Source organism: Meles meles, chromosome 5 (genome assembly GCF_922984935.1).
Source record: "Meles meles chromosome 5, mMelMel3.1 paternal haplotype, whole genome shotgun sequence".
NCBI classification, from domain to species: domain Eukaryota; kingdom Metazoa; phylum Chordata; class Mammalia; order Carnivora; family Mustelidae; genus Meles; species Meles meles.
Window position 1 is genome coordinate 261,525 of NC_060070.1, and position 17,921 is coordinate 279,445.

The 17,921-nt window shown below is 48.7% G+C and overlaps 2 protein-coding genes across 5 annotated transcripts in view; one reads left to right on the forward strand and one right to left on the reverse strand.

Annotated features, from left to right (window-relative positions):
• The window catches only part of LOC123941155 (TATA-box binding protein), a 30,895-nt gene extending 13,018 nt beyond the window's left edge, over positions 1–17,877 (reverse strand). The window contains exons 1-4 of one of the 4 annotated variants that reach the window (XM_046004056.1): positions 15,604–17,537; positions 10,000–10,278; positions 6,147–6,349; positions 2,484–2,899 (exon numbers count right to left, since the gene is read on the reverse strand). In XM_046004056.1, the coding sequence (XP_045860012.1) occupies positions 2,484–2,899; positions 6,147–6,200 (470 nt within the window). In that variant the 5' untranslated portion in view covers positions 6,201–6,349; positions 10,000–10,278; positions 15,604–17,537. Of the gene's footprint in view, positions 1–2,483; positions 2,900–6,146; positions 6,353–8,904; positions 9,015–9,999; positions 10,279–12,747; positions 12,790–15,603; positions 17,538–17,557 lie in introns of those variants that run through there. The other 3 variants (XM_046004054.1, XM_046004055.1, XR_006818226.1) reach the window with 3 other exon arrangements.
• Positions 7,431–9,002, forward strand: LOC123941557 (translation initiation factor IF-2-like). Its single transcript, XM_046004841.1, has 2 exons — positions 7,431–7,445; positions 7,740–9,002. The coding sequence occupies exons 1-2, from the start codon at positions 7,431–7,433 to the stop codon at positions 9,000–9,002; spliced, it is 1,278 nt and encodes a 425-aa protein (XP_045860797.1).
• Positions 17,878–17,921: the final 44 nt, after the last annotated feature.

Sequence of the window (17,921 nt, forward strand, 5' to 3'; positions counted from 1 at the left end):
AGTACGTTCTGAAATCAGGAAATGTCAGTGTTCCAGGCTGTTCTTCTTTTTCAGCATTGTTTTGGTTATTCAGGGTCCCTTGGGATTCCATATGACTTTCAGCCCGAGTTTTTCTATTTCTGCAAAAAATATCATTGGGATTTGATAGGGATAGCACTGAATACATAGATTGTTTTGGGTAATATTAAGCTTTTGACAGTATAAAATCTTCCAATCTATGAACATGAGATGTCTTCCCACTTATTCAGGTCTTCTTTAATTCAGCAATGTTTTACAGTTCTCATCACAGGTCTTTCACATCCTTGGTTAATCTAATCCCTGAGTATTTTCTTCTTTTTGATCATGTTGTCCATGGAATTGCTTAATTTCCTTTTTACATTATTCACTGTGTACAGTTTTGTGTTACTGTGTACACTTTTGAGTGTGAACTTTGTATCTTGCCACTTTTCTCAATAAATTCACTTATTATATCAAATACTGTTTTGTGGAATCTTTATGATTTTCTATGTGTAAGATCGTAACATCTGCAAAGAGATAACTTTTCTCCTTCCTTTCTACTCTGGATGCCTTGCATTTCTTAGGACTGCTCCGACTGGAACTTCCAGTAATCTGCTGAATGTAAGTGCCTAATTCCTGATCTTACAAGAAAAGCAGTAAGTCTTTCAACATTGAGTATTAGGCTTGCTGTGACTTTTTACATATGGATTTTGCTAAGTTAAGATAGTTTCCATCTTTTCCTATTTTGTTGACTGTTCTTATCATGAAAGGATGATGAATTTTTTCCCTTCTTTTTCTGCAACAACTGAGACGATCGCTTTTCTTCATTTCATTGTTCTGGCGTATCACACTGGTTCATTTTGTATGCTGACCCACCCTTGCATTCTAAGAATAAAAATCCCACTTGCTCATGGTGTATAATACTCTGCTTAATGATGTTTCCCAGCATTTTGTTGAGGACTTCTCCATCAATGATCATGGAGATACTGGTCTGTGCATTTTTTTTACAGTGTCTTTGGTTTTGGTGTCAGCACAGTGCTGGATACACTGAATGAGTTAGAAAACATTCCCTCCTCAATTTTTTTGGAAAAGTTTGAGAAGGACTGGTGTTAGTTCTTCTTTAAATGTCTGCAAGAATTCCCCAAAGCCATGTGGTCCAGGGCTTTTCTCCTGCTTTACCATCCCCCCAGATCCTTTCCTTTCTTTCCTTTTCTAACTTTATTTAATCAATCTCTACACCCAACAGGGGCTCAAACTCACGACCCTGAGATCAAGAGTCACATGTTCTTCCAACTGAGCCAGCCGGGCTCCCCTTAAAAGCATATTCTTATATGTTCATTAATTATTTACCCATTAAGAACTGGGGTAAATAATTAAGATTAATCTAATAATTAAATTAATCTAATTAATCTAAGATTTAGAGGCCACTGAATTCCCACCCAGAAGGGCTCTTAGTTCATAGGGAAACTCATTGATGTGGCTGACTAGATGCTCTGTAGAGTATCAGTAAGTTTAAGGTGCCGACAAGAAACAAATACCCCCATCACAACTAGTTATAATTTGATTTAAACAAGAGGTGCAAACTTCAATGCCCACAAGACCCAAACAAGCATGCAAGACAACAGGGAGTGGTGTTCACAAAGGTGAATTCACAGGTGATTCTCTCTCTAAATCAGTAAAATGCGAAGTGTCTGATTTTTAAAACTATGTCAGGTCAAACACCCCAGGCAAGATTTGGATAACAGGATCCATAAGTAAATATTGCTTAGTTCTAAAAATGACCAGAGACAGCTTACAAGAAAACCAGATGATGTAGTTATTGCAAATGACCCTTCAATCCGGCAATAAGTTTCCCAAAAGCAAAACCTATATAGTTCTCATTGGCAGATACATGAGAATATCTGTATGTTTTTCATAAATTTTTTTCCTACTCCCACCTACCCCACACCCAATTCGGTTACATAGAGAACCCATTTCATTGATGTAGGAAAGTCCATTCAGGATGAGAACAGACATCCTCAGCTCGTGGAAAGGACATGGCTCTCCAAAGAGTTATACGCAGCCCTCATTAGTAACTAATGAAGGCAAACAAGGATCACCACGAACTCACAAGAACTAAGTAACTCATCTTCCCTTCCCAGAAACTGAGAACTTGACCAGGGAAGGACACTACACAAGGCGTGATTCACCGATCAGCTGCAGGAAAATTACTGTAACAACTGGGCAGCTTGTGATTCTGCATTTGGCCCAAAATTATAAACACAAGCTACCAAATGTCTGAAGATGTTACGCGAGTCTTTTACTGAAGGGACTGACGCACTAAGGCAGCTCAGCACCCCTTTCTCATATGAGAGAGCAAATGCTAGCATAGGACAACCACCGGCACCACATCCTTCAACAATCAATCCACCTCAGAACAAGAAACAGCAGCACCGAGTCAAGGGAGCCTTCCAGCTTAGGGAGAAGACACAACGGGAAGTACTCACTGCAGCTGCGGCACGATCCCCGAGCTCTCAGAGGCTGGTGTGGCAGGGGTAATGGGGGTCATGGGGGTCATGGGGGAGGGGTACAGTGGAGTGGTGCCCGGCAAGGGTGCAGTGGTAAGAGTCTGTGAGTGGAAGAGCTGTGGCGTCTGGCCCGAGGCCCCCTGGGCGGCCTGCTGGGAGGTGGACTGCTGAGCCGCCGCCACTGCCTGCTGCTGCTGCTGCTGCTGCTGCTGGACCTGCTGCTGCTGCTGCTGCTGCTGCTGCTGCTGCTGCTGCTGCTGCTGGACCTGCTGCTGCTGCCTTTGCTGCTCCTCCAAGAGGGAAAGGCTGCTGGTGCTCTGGACAGGCTGCGGAGTCAGTCCTGTGCCATAAGGCATCATCGGACTGAAGATGGGGATTCCAGGAGTCATGGCACCCTGTGGAGAGTCAGGAGAACAGTACAGTCAGGCCAGTCGGGACTCGGTGTCTCCGGCACGTGTGCAGTAGGGGAGGAGGGGAGGTGTACGAGGACAGATGCCTTCGAGAGTCAACGGGGCTATGATGCCTTAGTAAAAAGGCGTTTGCTGTTCTTCTACGTATCACGTTCCTCTTCACCGTAACACAGTAGGTAAAAGCTTAGTATTTGGGATTATTCCCAGGTCTGAAATCCAACCCTGCGACTTACTACATGTGAAAACTTGAGGAAGTTGCTTAGCCCTTCAGGCCTATCCACAGGATGATAATGTTCTAAGACCGTTAGAGAGAACAAAGGAAACAACTAGAGTGACTCCCCATCTGTGTTTAAACTGTTAGCCTAGTATACTGCCTGGCAAATTCCCTGTTCACTTTCAAGGGCTCTGTCCAAGTCTGGATGATTATTATATGCTTACCCTAGAGATGCCTCTTAACTCATTCAACACAATGACAGGCACAAAGAAAACACTGAAGTGTTAACAACACTAATGACACTAAATAATCAGAATACTCTTCAAAAAGGTGGGTCATTTGCTCTCCAAAAAGTTTAAATCAAGAAAATCCAATGCATCTACCAGAACAATATCAATTTATGTTTCCAAATGCTTAACTTCTGCAGACACTGTTACATTTATTAACTCTGGCAAAGAGGAAAAATAGATGCTGTTCTTCCCACATTAAGGAAAAGAAAACTGACACCCGGAGACAAAGCTAAATGACTTTCCTGAGACCACAGATCTCCTTAGTGGAGAAGCCACGATCACAGCTACGTTCTCCTGAGATGCAGTCCAATGCACTAACCCGACACCGAAATCCAGGGAGCCCATGGGGCCTGCAGAGCTTGTGGTGACTTCACGGATCTCTTAAAACTATACCAGTATTTCGGCAGGAAGGGATCCATAGTCTCCATTAGATTCTCAAATGGGTGCAAGATCTAAAGTCAGCCTAACCCTTTCCCACTTCTACCACTTTATCTGGCAGAAAACATAAACCGAAACAGTCTAAGATATTTACATTAAATTGTTTAACCAACATAGTGGAAGGAAGAATGTGAGAGGAGGATCAACCGTATACTGCAGCCCTAATAGTACAGACATTATTCTGCTGCATCTAGCACTTAGGTGTAGAAAATACCGGCAAGAAAATATTCAGGTTACGTTACTTTGAGAAGACTACGGTTTTTTAAAGATCCGCCTCTTTACATCACACATACAAACGAACACAGAATGGACCACAGACATACACGTAAATGGACTTCAGAAAAAAAAGGAAAGCTTCTACTCTCTGAAAGACATCACTAAGAAAACTAACAAGTAAGCCACACCACAGACTGAGCGAAAACATCTACAATACCGACCCCTGAGAAAGAACCCACACCCACATGAAGAGCAACTATACTTCAATAAAAGAAAACAAACAATCCAATAAACAGATGGGCAAAAGATGAGGAGGACATTCTACAAATGAAGGCACGTAATGGGCCAATAAGCACTTGATAGGATGCTCAAGATGGTTAGCCATCAGGAAAATGCAAACTGAAATCTCGAAGAAATACTACCAAGCAACCACCAGAATGGTGAGAAGTTAAGGCCTCAGGTGTCAGTGAGGATGTGGAACGACCAGAACTCTCACACGCTGCTGGTGAACTAGAACACGGTTTGACACTTTCTTGTAAAGCGAAACATACACTTATGACCTAGCAATCCCATGCCTAGTGTCTACCCAAGAGACAGAAACTGTATACACAAAGGCTGTTCACTAATGTTTACAGCAACTTTATTCATGAAAGCCCTGACCTAGAAGCCCCCCGAATGTCAGTAACAGGAGAACGGATACACAAAAGGTGGTACATCTACACAACCAAGTACTACTTGGCAATAAAGAGGAATCCGCAGACATACGGACATTATATTGGGCAAAGAATACAGACACACACCCACAAAAGCGCATCCCGATATGATTCCACTTGTATGAAATTCTAGGCAAAACTCTCTTTAGCTGTGGATCAGCAGATCAGATGTGTATTTTGTAAAAGCAATTATCAAATATCAAATTATCAAAATACTTAAAATAGGTGTTTTCATTTTATGAAAATAATATCTAAGGTTAATTTTTTATTTAAAAATCTTTTATTTAAATTCTGTGAATTAACATACAGTGTAATATTAGTTCTGGAGGCAGAGTTTAGTGATTCCTCAGTTGCATGCAACACACAGTGCTCATTAAATCACGTGCCCTCCTTAATACCCCCACCCACCTCCCCTTCAGCAACCCTGTGTTTCCTAGAGTTAAGAATCTCTTGGCTTATCTCCCTCTCTGATTTCATCTTATTTTATTTTTCCCTCCCTTCCCCTATGATCCTCTGTTTTGTTTCTTAAATTCCACATATGAGTGAGATCGTATGGTAACTGTCTTTCTCTGACTTATAGGCTATTTTTTTTTTTAGATTTTTTTTTTATTTATTAGAAAGAGAGCACAAGTAGGAGGGGTAGAGGAAGAGGGAACGCAGATCCCAAGCAGACTCCACACCAAGCCCAGAGTCCAATATAGGGCTCCATCCCACAACCCATGAGATCATGACCTGAGCAGAAACTAAGAGCCAGACACACAACCAACTGAGCCACCCAGGCACCCACAAATAACGTATCTACTTTTAAAAAAATGTAACCTTTTGGGGTACCTGGGTGTGAGCTCAGTCAGTTAAGCAGCCACCCCTTGGTTTCGGCTCAGGTCATGATCTCAGGGTCATGGGATCGAGCCCAGCACAGGGCTCTGCGCTCAGTGCAGAGTCTGCTGGAGATTCTCTTCCTCTCCCTCCCATATCTCTCTCTCTCAAATAAATAAATAAAATCTTTAAAAAAAAAAAAAAAAGTAGATATGTTATTTGGAAACTTAAGCATAAAAGAGAAAGATAAAACCAGAAAATAACCTGGTGAGAGTTACTTTCAAAATCAAAGACCCGATAATCAACATTTCATAAATGTTTACAGAAAAATTAAGATTTATAGACAGATACCTCTTTTAACTCCCAAAAGTAAATACTGTCATGCCTACTCAAAGCCTAACAGAACTTCTCAACAAAATAAGAGAAACATAAAACCGTATAAATCCATTTTCAACAATAAATTGTTAAATTCCTTCCTTCCTTTTTACACCGGCTCTAACAATACAGATTCTACCCCATCTACACCCTCCCTCTGGCTGTATTACCTGAGGGGAGGCCAGGCCCTGAGCATAAGGCGGCAGGCTGTTGTTCTGATCCATGATGTTCACCTTCTTCTGGGCAAATCAAATACCTCTGGACTGGAACTCGCCTCAGCATTCAGTCTTTTCCTAGAGCATCCCCAGTACACGCTTTTCAGCAACTTCCTCAACTGCTTGCATTATCTTCATGGACATCAAGAAACAGTAATCTGCTTTGGAAAAAGTTCAAAGTTTAATGTAAGAATACAGGCAAGCTGTACAGTCTTATAAACAAACCCATTTCACAATTACACAAGAACTAGAAAAAAAACAATGAAGCTAGTTTGGAATATTTTTTCTAACCTTATAATGCTGAAATGTTATTCTTTCTGTGTTTGTTTACTGTGACGGTATGTAGAACTATCAATAGAACAAAAATTGTTTTATTACATGTTTAAATACTTAAGACTGTTCAAAACTAAGGTGTCATAGTCAGTGTTAAAAAATCTTTGGGGAAAATATACCCAGAGAAAACAAATTCCTAAGCAAACTGTCATATCTGAGTAGAAATATTTACTGAACACTGTATCAGTGCTATTAGACATTTTATAGTCTCCACAACGTCTTGGGTGTTAAGTTCAATAAATACTGAATTGGATCCAATACATTTTGACCATTTATTGACCTACTAATTTAATAGAACACTGTAACAGAAGCTATACAGACCCCAAAATAAATAAAACATGTTTTTATACACGTAATAACTTGAGCTCTTTAAAACCCGTAAATACAAACTGTGCTCTATCTAGTTTTCCTTAACTCTTCCTAGTTTTCCTGTCTCTTTACTGGCTACACATTTTTTCTATCTTTTAGACAAAAGAACCAAGCAACCACTGAAAGACCTTTTGTTGAGTTTAGTTCACATGGATCCTTACTTAACTTGCTGAGAAGTGACAGCATCAAACAGGACTGGCTGATGAACACATCGCCAGCACCACCCAGGGGCGCCTGGTGGCTCAGAGGGTTAAGCCTCTGCCTTCAGCTCAGGTCATGATCTCAGGGTCCTGGGATCCAGCCCCACATCGGGCTCTCTGCTCAGTGGGGAGCCTGCTTCCCCCCACCCCTCTGCCTATATGTGATCTGTCTCTGTCAAATTTTTTTTTTTTAAAGCAGCATCTAGTTATCACGTAGTAAGCACAGGATAAATGTTAGCTATTATTATTTCAGTTTAAACATTATCTAATAAGACATTGTCACATACAAAACTTGCGGTCTCCAAGCTCCACGTTACACATCAAAGACGCATCAAGCATGTACTGGTACAAAGCGAGCGCTCGGATTTTTCTTGGATGAATGAGAGAATCAGACAATCACTTTGAGAGGACAAAGGACCCAAAGACTACATATCCTACATACCCATCACTGAAAAAGACCAAAAAGAGAGAGAGAGAACAAGAGAGAAGAAAAGGGGAACGCCCACTTCAGAAAATGTCAGATACAAGAAAGTTATATTTTTAAAACTGTTGTCCTGCAACAGAAGTGCTACTAGTAAGACCGTAAGGTCATTAGCATCAGAGCTCGGTCTGGAGGCAAACAGTCGCGGCCAGACGGACTTTCCAGCAACAGAGGGCCCCACGCCAAGCTCACGGGGCACGGAGCGCAGCCGGCGACTTCGCCACCCGCCAGCAGACAGCGCGAAACGCCGGGGAAGCGCGCGGCCGCCACGCAGACCCAGAAAGAGCGCCCGGTGCTCTGGAGCGGGGCGTTTTCACCAAGCTCGGGCCGCGTCCCCGCGTCCGGCCGGCGGCCGAGCAGGAACTCAAGATCAGAATTTCAGGCCAAAGATCCATCGCAAGACGACGGGACCCAAGAGCGCGCGGCCCGCGAGACACAAGCTCAGCCCCGGCACGGCCGGCGCGGCCCTCGGGCTCCGAGCGCGACTCCCTGCCACAGCGGCGAGAGCGGCGCCAAGGCTCGGACGTGCGCGGGCGCCGGCCCGTCGGAGCAGACAAAACTGACCGCGGCGACGCTACGGCCGGGACCCGAGACCAGACGCACGACGAGAGACGTCTCCAGACGCCGCGGCCCCAGACCCGGCTCGGCATCGCGACCCTCCGCGCGGGGAACCGCGGCGCTGGGCTGCCGGACCGCACACCTCTCCTGCCGCCAGCGCGCGCGGTCCTCGGTCCCCGCTCACGGCTGCCCCCGCAGCGCCCACTCGTCCCTCAAACACGCGGCCGCGTGCGGGACGCGCTCCTATCCCGCAGGCCGACGCAGCGAACCACCACCGACGGGGAAGCCTCCAGCCTCCGGGGTCCGCGCAGCTCGGCCAGGCGCGCTCTTCCGCGCCGGGCGCCCGGCGACACGTCCGGATTCGGGAACCGCGCCGCTAGGCCCGCTACGGCCCGGGCTGCTGCCTCCCCTCGGGCGCTCCTGCGGGCGGCCGGGCAGGCGGGCACGGGCCGGGCTCCACCTGCCCTCCGGCCCGACAGGACGCCTCGGGCCGCAGGCTGTGCGGCGCGGCGCGGCTCGGCGCGGGCCTCCCGGAGCCCAGCGCTCCAACAACGGACGCCGCCTCCGAGGCACACCGCCGAGGGCAGCGGGGCAGCGGGCCGGGCCGGGCGGCCGGTAGAGGCCGGAGCGGCGGCGGCACGAGCCGAGGAACGTCCCCCTCCCCCCGCGGCCTGCGCGCCCGCTCAGCGTCTCCCCCGCCCCCGCCCCGGGGCCCGCTGCACGGTCGCCTCTGCGCGAGTCCCCCGGGCGGAGACGCTAACGCGGCTGTTACCTGAGTCCCCGCGGGAACGAAGCGGAGCCGCGGGCGGCCCAGGCGCCCGCCACGGCGACCCTTCCCGACCCTGCCGAACTCCTGGCGCGCGCCGATGACGTCACTTCCGCCAGTTCCAGCCTCGGCCTCCGCAGGCGGCGCACACTGGGGCGGCGGCCACGGGCAGTGCGGGCGCCGGGGCACTTCCGCCGCGGCGCGGTCGTCGGCGGAAGGGGAAGGAGCGGCGGCGGGGCCCTCCGCAGTTCCGGGCCGCCCGCCGACTGGCGCCTGCCGCGGGGAGGCGAGACCGCGGTGTTCGAAGGCGGCCTTCAGACACCGTGCGGCGGCGGGACTGCGCGGGCCGGCCGGCCTGGGGGGCTCTCGCCGGGGCCGGGGAGGGGTCAGAAGCCGCCGGGTGTGCGGACGCGCCCCCACCCGTTCTGCGGCTGCCGCCCGCGCGCTCTCCCCACTTGCGGCCGCAGAGAGCGGCGCTCTGTCGCGAGAGCGGTACCTGTCCGAAGGCCCGCTCCGGCGTCGGGCCGGCTCGGGCGTCTTTAAAGGCGTTCAGGCAGTTGATGAGAACGGGAGGGCCGTGGCCCTCGCTTTTCTAGACTAGGCGCGGGAGGACGATACCAGCCACCCACGTGCTCGCCGCGCTCAGGCGCTGTGCGAGGCGAGGGGTTCCGCGGTGCCTGCTTTGTGAACGTGGGGCGCCTGGGGGGCCCGGTCGGTGAAGCGCCCGCCTTCCACTGGGGTCGCGATCTCAGGGTCCTGCGACGAGGTGGGCATCAGGCTCCCTGCCGAGTGGGGAGTCCGCTTCCCCCCGTCCTGATCCCTGCTGGTGCTCTCTTGCTCTCACTCTCTCAGAACCGTAAAATCTTGGAAAAAAGAATGCATGGTGGGGCGCCTGGGTGGCTCAGTGGGTTAAAGCCTCTGCCTTCGGCTCAGGTCATGATCTCAGGATCTTGGGATCAAGCCCCGCATCAGGCTCTCTGCTCCGCAGGGAGCCTGCTTCCTCCTCTCTCTCTGCCTGCCTCTCTGCCTACTTGTGATTTCTGTCAAATAAATAAAATATTAAAAAAAAAAAGAATGCATGGTGTACAGATGGTTACTCACGGGGCCAGGGGTGCTTGCTGGAGCTCAAAAGGTCCCAGTGTGGCTGGACTGGCAGGGGAGCCTTCAGTTCCCACTTCCAGTGTCTTCACTCCGTATCTGGGATTAAAGGTGAAGGTCCTCTTCTGGAGCTACTTCCTCCTACTTGGGGACCACTTAAGGGTCTTGCAGTAAAGACTTTTACTGAGTGGGGGGTGGGGTCTTGTTTCTGGCATTTCTTCTGAGGGAGACTCTGAGGGCATCTCCAAGCTACTATGAATACCGAGAGCTCCTGCTTGACAGCTGCAAAAATTCAAACAACCAAAGACAAGGAGAACAAGAAATACAGCAATGCTTAATAGGGTATATTTCCATTTAGGAGGAGTTAAATCTAGCCAATTGCTAAAAGGATCTAGAGCTGGAGCATCTATGGTGGTGATGTGTTTCTTTCCTGACGCCAGCTACATTTTTTGAGTAATTCAGGACATATGCACAAATACTCTTAATGCGAGCACAGGTCCTCCTTGAGCTGCAGTAAGAACCATTTGGTTTCAGAGAGCCACCTTCTGAATTTGTGAGTGACAGCTTTGCCAAACGGTGGCACTGTATGCTTGGCTAAAGCCTCTACTTGGAATTTTAATTCACTAGAGACAGCTTTTGGGACAGACAGAGCTAAGGGGATAAAGGAATCAAGAAGCCTTCTTTGCGGGGCGCCTGGGTGGCTCAGTGGGTTAAAGCCGCTGCCTTCAGCTCAGGTCATGATCTCAGGGTCCTGGGATCAAGCCCTGCATTGGGCTCCCTGCTCCGCAGGGAGCCTGCTTCCTCCTCTCTCTCTGCCTGCCTCTCTGCCTACTTGTGATTTCTGTCAAATAAATATTTAAAAAAAAAAAAAAAAAAAAGAAGCCTTCTCTGCTGGACGTCTGGCCTTAACAATGCCTTAATTAGGAGGAATCAATGGCAAGTGGGAGGTGACTTGTTTCAGGAAATAAGGGTATCCCCAAGCGCATCATCCAATCCTATCATGAGGAAAGTTAGGCCATGCATTGTCTCCACAAGCCCATAGTTAACCCCATGGGATGGGGTATGCTCCAGCTTTGAAGGAGCAGTTTTGCCATCCCAAACCACAGAGAACTGGTCAAGGTGATAGTTGAGTTATATAATTGTTGGGGAATCCATCCCATTGTCCCGCTGTTCAAGGAATCATATGCCCATGTGGTCTTGTTATTATCTCCACAGAGAAACAAGCATGAGGACTGTCTATACGTCAGCTACTATTACAATTTCTCTGAAGTTTAACTCAAACTGTCTAGCACAGGCAAACACTCAAAGATAATCAGGACTAAAACTTAACATCCACAAAGGTGTGTTATTGAAACATAATTTTTCTTCCTAAAGTTGCCCTCATTTCTAAAGATAGCCAAATTGAGACTAAATCATTTGAAAAACAAGTCCAATTTTAACAACCTTTGCCTAATTATTTACATAAGCTCAGCAAGAATAGTGACTGTATAAATTCTTTAAAACTTGCTTTGCTAGAACTTTTCATAAAGATTCTCTAGATTCAACTTCAATTTTTGTTTTTTAAGATTTTTATTTATTTGACAGAGCACAGAGGGGGAGAGTGAGGGAGAAGCAGACTCCCTGGTGAGCAGGGAGCTGGATGTGGGGCTCAATCCCAGGATCCTGAAATCAAGACCTGAGCCAAAGGCAGAAGCTTAACTGAGTGAGCCACCCAAGCCCCCCAGACTGAACTTCTAAGTGTCTTGAGGCCAGAAGCCAAGCCAAATACTTGTGTCAGATTTGCCTGTAATACCTGTAGATTTGGGTGAATTCCTCTTCTTGAGGTCCCCCAAATATCCTACAGTTTCCTGCACCTGCCAGAAAGTGACATTCTTGACTCACCTGGTAAGGCTGCTGGGGACTTCCTACGCAAGACATCCCACTGACATCTCCAAGGAGCTTTAATGACTCTGTAAAGTCAACCTTAGTTCCTTAAAGCTGCCTAGTCAAATCTGATTCTATGTATGTCCCTCTCCAATATGGCATTCCAGTCACAGCCTTGGTAGTATAATGAGTATTTCCAATGGTGCCCTGTTACAAGAACAGATTTTTGCCAAATTTATGCAAATAATTTTAACTGTCATGAAAGAAAAAAGAGTTTCTGAATTCACGAGGGTTCGGGTAGGGAGAAAAGTTAAATGATTAAATTTGTTCACAAAGGAATATGTTATCATATTTCCATAAGTCACAGTTATCTTAAGAGAAAATTTCCTTAAATTTGGAACAGCAAACATTAGAGAACTAACAATGTTTCAAACCAGGCTTATCAGTAACTTAACATACCAAATAAAAAAGCTTAATTAGCCAAAGACTTCATTTAGAAATTGAATCTAGGGAAGTTTGTTTTAAAAAGCCTCAGAAAGTTCTAAAACACATGCCTAAATAGGACCATTATCATAACACTTAATATTTAATTAACTATTTAACCAAGGTGGCAATAGAGACTCTACAGAAGGTTATTTAGTCAGCAAAATTTAGCTCCCTTAGTATTCGAGAAGTTTTAGTTCTCTTAAGTAATCAAAGACTTGATAAAGGCAAAACATAGAAACTTTGGTTTTCTGCACAAAGAAAGTATCATGTCAAGTATAAGAAAGTATTTTATCAAGAACTGACCAACAGGGGTGCCTGGGTGGCTCAATGGATTAAAGCCTCTGCTTTCGGCTCAGGTCATGATCCCAGAGTCCTGGAATCAAGTCCCCCATCAGGCTCCCTGCTCAGCAGGGACTTCCCCCTCTCTCTGCCTTCTTGTGATGTCTGTCAAATAAATCAATAAAAATCTTAAAAAAAAAAAAAAACAATTCCAGACAAGTTTGTCTTTTTAGTAGAAAAACAGAATTTCAATCTTACACAAGTGTACTTTTAAAATCCATTCATGGGGCGCCTGGGTGGCTCAGTGGATTAAGCCGCTGCCTTCGGCTCGGGTCATGATCTCGGGGTCCTGGGATCGAGCCCCGCATCAGGCTCTCTGCTCCACAGGAAGCCTGCTTCCTCCTCTCTCTCTGCCTGCCTCTCTGCCTGCTTGTGATCTCTCTCTCCGTCAAATAAATAAATAAAAAAAATCTTTAAAAATAAAAAAATAAAATCCATTCATTTCCATCTTAGTTTGAGCACACATAAAATTATTTTTTTCCCATTTGAAAAATTTTCCTTCACAAACCTTCTACAACTTTTTCATTCAGATTTTGTCCAAAGCCTTTTCTCTCTAAATAACCAGTCTCATTTTAGGACAAAATCACTTTCTTTTACCTGAACAAAAATGTATTCTCTTTTCTTTAAGATTTATTTATTTGTTTGTTTATTTATTTGAGAGTGAGCGAGCTAGCACGAGCAGGATGAGGGAGAAGCAGACTCCCTGAGCAGGGTTAGAGATGCTCCTGGGATCATGACCTGAGCTGAAGGCTTAATGACTGAGCCACCCAGGCACCGCATTCTCATTTCTTTTCCTTTTTTTTTAAGATTTTATTTATTTAATTGACAGAGAGAGAGAGATCACAAGTAGGCAGAGATAGAGGAGGAAGCAGGCTCCCTGCTGAGCAGAGAGCCCGATGCAGGGCTCGATCCCAGGACCCTGAGACCATGACCTGAGCCGAAGGCAGAGGCTTTAACCCAACTGAGCCACACAGGCGCCCCCTTTTTTTGTTTGTTTTTAAGGGAAATCAGGGAGATTGCCACTTTACTTTTTTTTTTTTTTTTAGATTTTATTTATTTGACAGCGAAAGAGAGAGCACACAAATAGGGGGAGCAGCAGGGAGAGGGAGAAGCAGGCTCCCCACCGAGCAGGGAGCCCGATGCGGGACTTGGTTCCAGGGCCATGGGATCATGACCTGAGCCGAGAGCATTTGTTTAACTGACAGAGCCACCCAGGCACCCCTCCCCACATTCTCATTTGTTATACCTTCCTTAAACATCTCTTTCGTTCCTACATACAGAGTTGCTTTCCTTATTTCCATCAGTCTTCACTACAGTTAGCAGAATTTTAACTCTTAGAAACCTTAGTCTCCAGGGAAAATTAAGTAGTAAGAAATTGTGAACTGTTACACCAGGATTCTGCAGGGGGCAAATTTATTAATACATTTCACTATTCCTAAAAACATATGTATTATAGAACAATCTTTCAATTAAGTGTAAACTGTGTTTATTAGCAGACCCGGGGCGCCTGGGTGGCTCAGTGGGTTAAAGCCTCTGCCTTCGGCTCAGGTCATGATCCCGGGGTCCTGGGATCGAGCCCCACATCGGGCTCTCTGCCCTGCAGGGAGCCTGCTTCCTCCTCTCTCTCTGCCTGCCTCTCTGCCTGCTTGTGATCTCTGTCTGTTAAATAAATAAAATATTTAAAAAAAAAAGTATTAGCAGACCCAAGTATCTTTAGTTTCTCTGTATTAAGAAGCCAGAAGCAAATAAGCCTGTTTATCGAATGTTTCAGTATTTTATCTTATTTAGAAAAGAATTACATATCCAATGAGTTCAGTCCAATTTATCATTTAACGTAGCAAAAGTTCAAGGTTGCCAAAGATTTTGAAAGCTATGTGCCTTTTTATTTATTCAACCGACTTGTTCATAACAATTACTTATGAAAACTTTATGAGACAGACAAAATCAACCATCATTTTAATTCATTTTTGTTGACGATGCAACAGATACAAAATGATTTTAATTAATAAGTTCAGGTAGAATAAAAGCTGATGTCTCGTATTCCGTGTAGGTAACTCTAAAAACATGTTTATTTTAATTAAACCAACAGCACTGAATTAGCTTCAATACTGGACATGTCACACTGGCATCCACTGAAAGACCACTGATTTGTTCCCCACTGTCACTTTTCACCTGCGGCACCTGTGGGGTTCTGAGGTTAGCAGTTCAAGCCCAGGGAGCCCCTGGGTCCCTTCACGCTAATTTGGGAGGCGCTTCATCCTGAACATCGTTAAGGAGGGGGCCCAACAACTTGGGGTGCTTTACGCTCCTTGATAACGAGGGGAGGAGGAGCAGCAGAAGCCGGTGGCCCGGCAGGCACCGGGCACGGTGGAGAAGCGAGCCGTGTGAGCGGAGCCCCCATGCAGAAACAGGAGCAGGAGGCGCAGGCAGAGGTGCAAGGACCGCACCGGAAAGGCCGGGAGCAGATCCAAAGCTTAGAGTAACATTCCCCACCCACCCCTGTCTGTCTCTGGGTCTCTCTGCAAAACAGGTTTTTTCCTCTGGTCGATTTTCAGCTCGCTGCTTCATTTATTTAAAACAGGTCCTCACAGGACGCCTGGATGGCTTAGTTGGTTAAATGGCTGCCTTGGGCTCAGGTCAAGATACCAGGGTCTTGGATCTAGCCTCCTGCTCAGCAGGGAGTCTACTTCACCCTCACCCTCTGCCCCCTCCCCCTGCGTGTGTGTGTGTGTGTGTGTGTGTCCGCGAGCATGCGCACACTCTCTCATATAAATGCATAAAATCTTTAAGAAATAATAAAAAATATATATATACCCTCGTGGACCTTCTTTGGGAACAGAAGTCATAGTCCCCATCTTCCCAGGCAAAAGTTCAGAAAGGACACAGAACAAGACGTTGACTAAATGAAGCCCAGAGTACCTGTCAGCATTGGTCCCTCTCTAAAAGTTGGCGTCACCAATTAAACTGAATGCTTCTTTGTTTCTGGTTCCTCCCCAAAGTTGGAGTTTCAACAACTGAACCAAATAGCTTCAGTTTCACGGACAACCAAACCAAGATCCCTTATTGGGAGGCACCTGAATGGGAGGAAGGAATCCAAAGGAGCCATTTAGTGGTCACCTTACATCTCTAAATGGTACACTGGCCAAACTGTGTCACAGTAAAAGCTCATCTTTTTTACAGTCATAGCTTCCTGGCTATATTCCTTTCACTTATTCAAAACTCAGCCCAGGGGGCTATTTAGTGGGATAGAGATGGAATTTCCCATTATACACAAAGTTGCCAGAACACAACAAAACCATCCCCCAACCCATACCAAAGCAGATCTGTTCCAAATTCCTAGTAAGTTGACTGTTACTTAGTTTCTCCCGAAAGCCATGCGTTTCCAAAGGGAGAAAGCGTGGACAGCCGAACAGAAGCACCCAGTGCTTCACGGAGGAGCCTGCGTCCGCGTGCGCTCCAATGGACTTACCGGTCCAGAAGTTTGTCAGCTTCCCCGCACGCTCCTTCCCTTTCCACTCAAAACAAAACACGAACTCGGCAGCTAGTCTCATTTGGCAATCAGCCAGGAGTCTGCCTGAGACAGAAATGGTCTCCTCGGCGGTAGGGAGGGAGCGATCCCTCAGACAACCTGCCCGAGATCAGCGAGCCCGCAGCGGCCAGCAGCCCTCCCGGGTACCAGCCCAGCGAACCACCAAGGAAGCCATGGCACACGGCCAAGGCCAAGCAGCTAACCCTAACCCTAACCCAGGGGAATCTGGATGCCACAGGGCATCGGCTCCCGGCTAGCTCACCACAACGTGACCAAAGCCCACATGTGGCTGCCGCTGGCTTGGAAAGCCGATACCCAGGGAGCCGGCGGCCGGCCGGGCAATGCAGCGCACAGCGCTGGGTCTCGGGGTTGGGAACTCAGCCCCACGTCGGGTGGAGCCTAGGGGGAAAGCGGCGCTCACAGCGCAGAGCGTGGCTGGAAAGCAGTGAGACAGTGACTCGGGAGGCCCGCCCCCCGGGCCGAGGCGGACCCCGGTGCAAGGGCCGGCTCCAAGGCTTCCGCCTGGCGCGCGGATTTTTAAAGGGGTTCGGGGCAGTTCACGCGTCACATTCCTTGGTTTGTGCAGACCTGACGCTGCGCCCCGCACCGCACCGCAGTGCGAGCGGGTCTGGTTTCCGCCCCCGGACGTGCAGGGAGCGCGCGGGGTCCAGACACACAAAGGAGGGCTCGTCGCACCGACGCCGGGTGCTGCCGCCGCGGGGCCAAGGCGTCGGGCGCATCGGCCGTTTTCCTCCTTCCGTCCACTCCCGTCCGCGCCAGGCCTCGCTCGGCGTCGCTGCAGACCGTCCCGTGGCCGCTTCCCGTGCGGGGTCAGCCCGCGAATGGCGCGGGTGCCGGAGACCGACCCGCGCACGGCGTCCGTTCGGCTGGAAGCTCCGCGGGGGACCGAGCCGTCGGCCCGCGCCGGCCTCCTGCCCCTGCGGGACGCAGAGAGGAGCGAGTCACAAAACACGCAGCCCCCGTGCGAGCCCCGCTCGCGAGCGCGGCCGGAACTGCCCGGGGGAAGAGTGCGCGCTGCGCCCCGCACAGAACCCGCTCAATTCTCCGTCCGGAACCGACCACGAAAACCCGGCCTCGCCCTCTGCTCCGGGTGAAACCCGCGGGAACGTCTCCGGAAACTCCCCCAAACCCTTCTGCGGCCCCGAGCTGCGCGCGTGTCCGCGGGACCGTCCTACGCGAGTCAACCGCCTGCTCGCCCGCGTCTTCACCGCCCGGTCCACGGTGGCGCACAGCCCCGCGCGGACTCGCAGGGGGTCGGGCTCCGAGCCCCGCCCCCACAGCCCGGCCCCGCCCCCACAGCCCGGCCCCGCGGCGCGCCAATACCGCACGCGCGTTCCGCTGCGCAAGCGCGGAAGACTCCCTCCCTCCAGGCCGTCAGCCGGCTTTCGGGGCGGGGACACACCCCGGCCGCTCCGAGCCGCGGGAGCCGGGCCGCCCCCACCCTCCCGCGCCGGTGCTCTGCCGAGGCTCCAGCCCGCGCCGGGACCGCTTGCTTCTGCAGCGAGGCCGGGCAACGCCCACAGAGTAGTCGAGCCTCCACAGTTCAGCCAATTTTCTTGTATGGTCAGACTGAAATTTTTGTCCATCAGGCGTGAATTCCAATGTTTTCTTGGGAAAGCAAAACCTTTCTTAGGAAAAGAAATCCGGCGGCCTCCTCGGAATAAACAGGGGCGCCTGTTTCTCCACG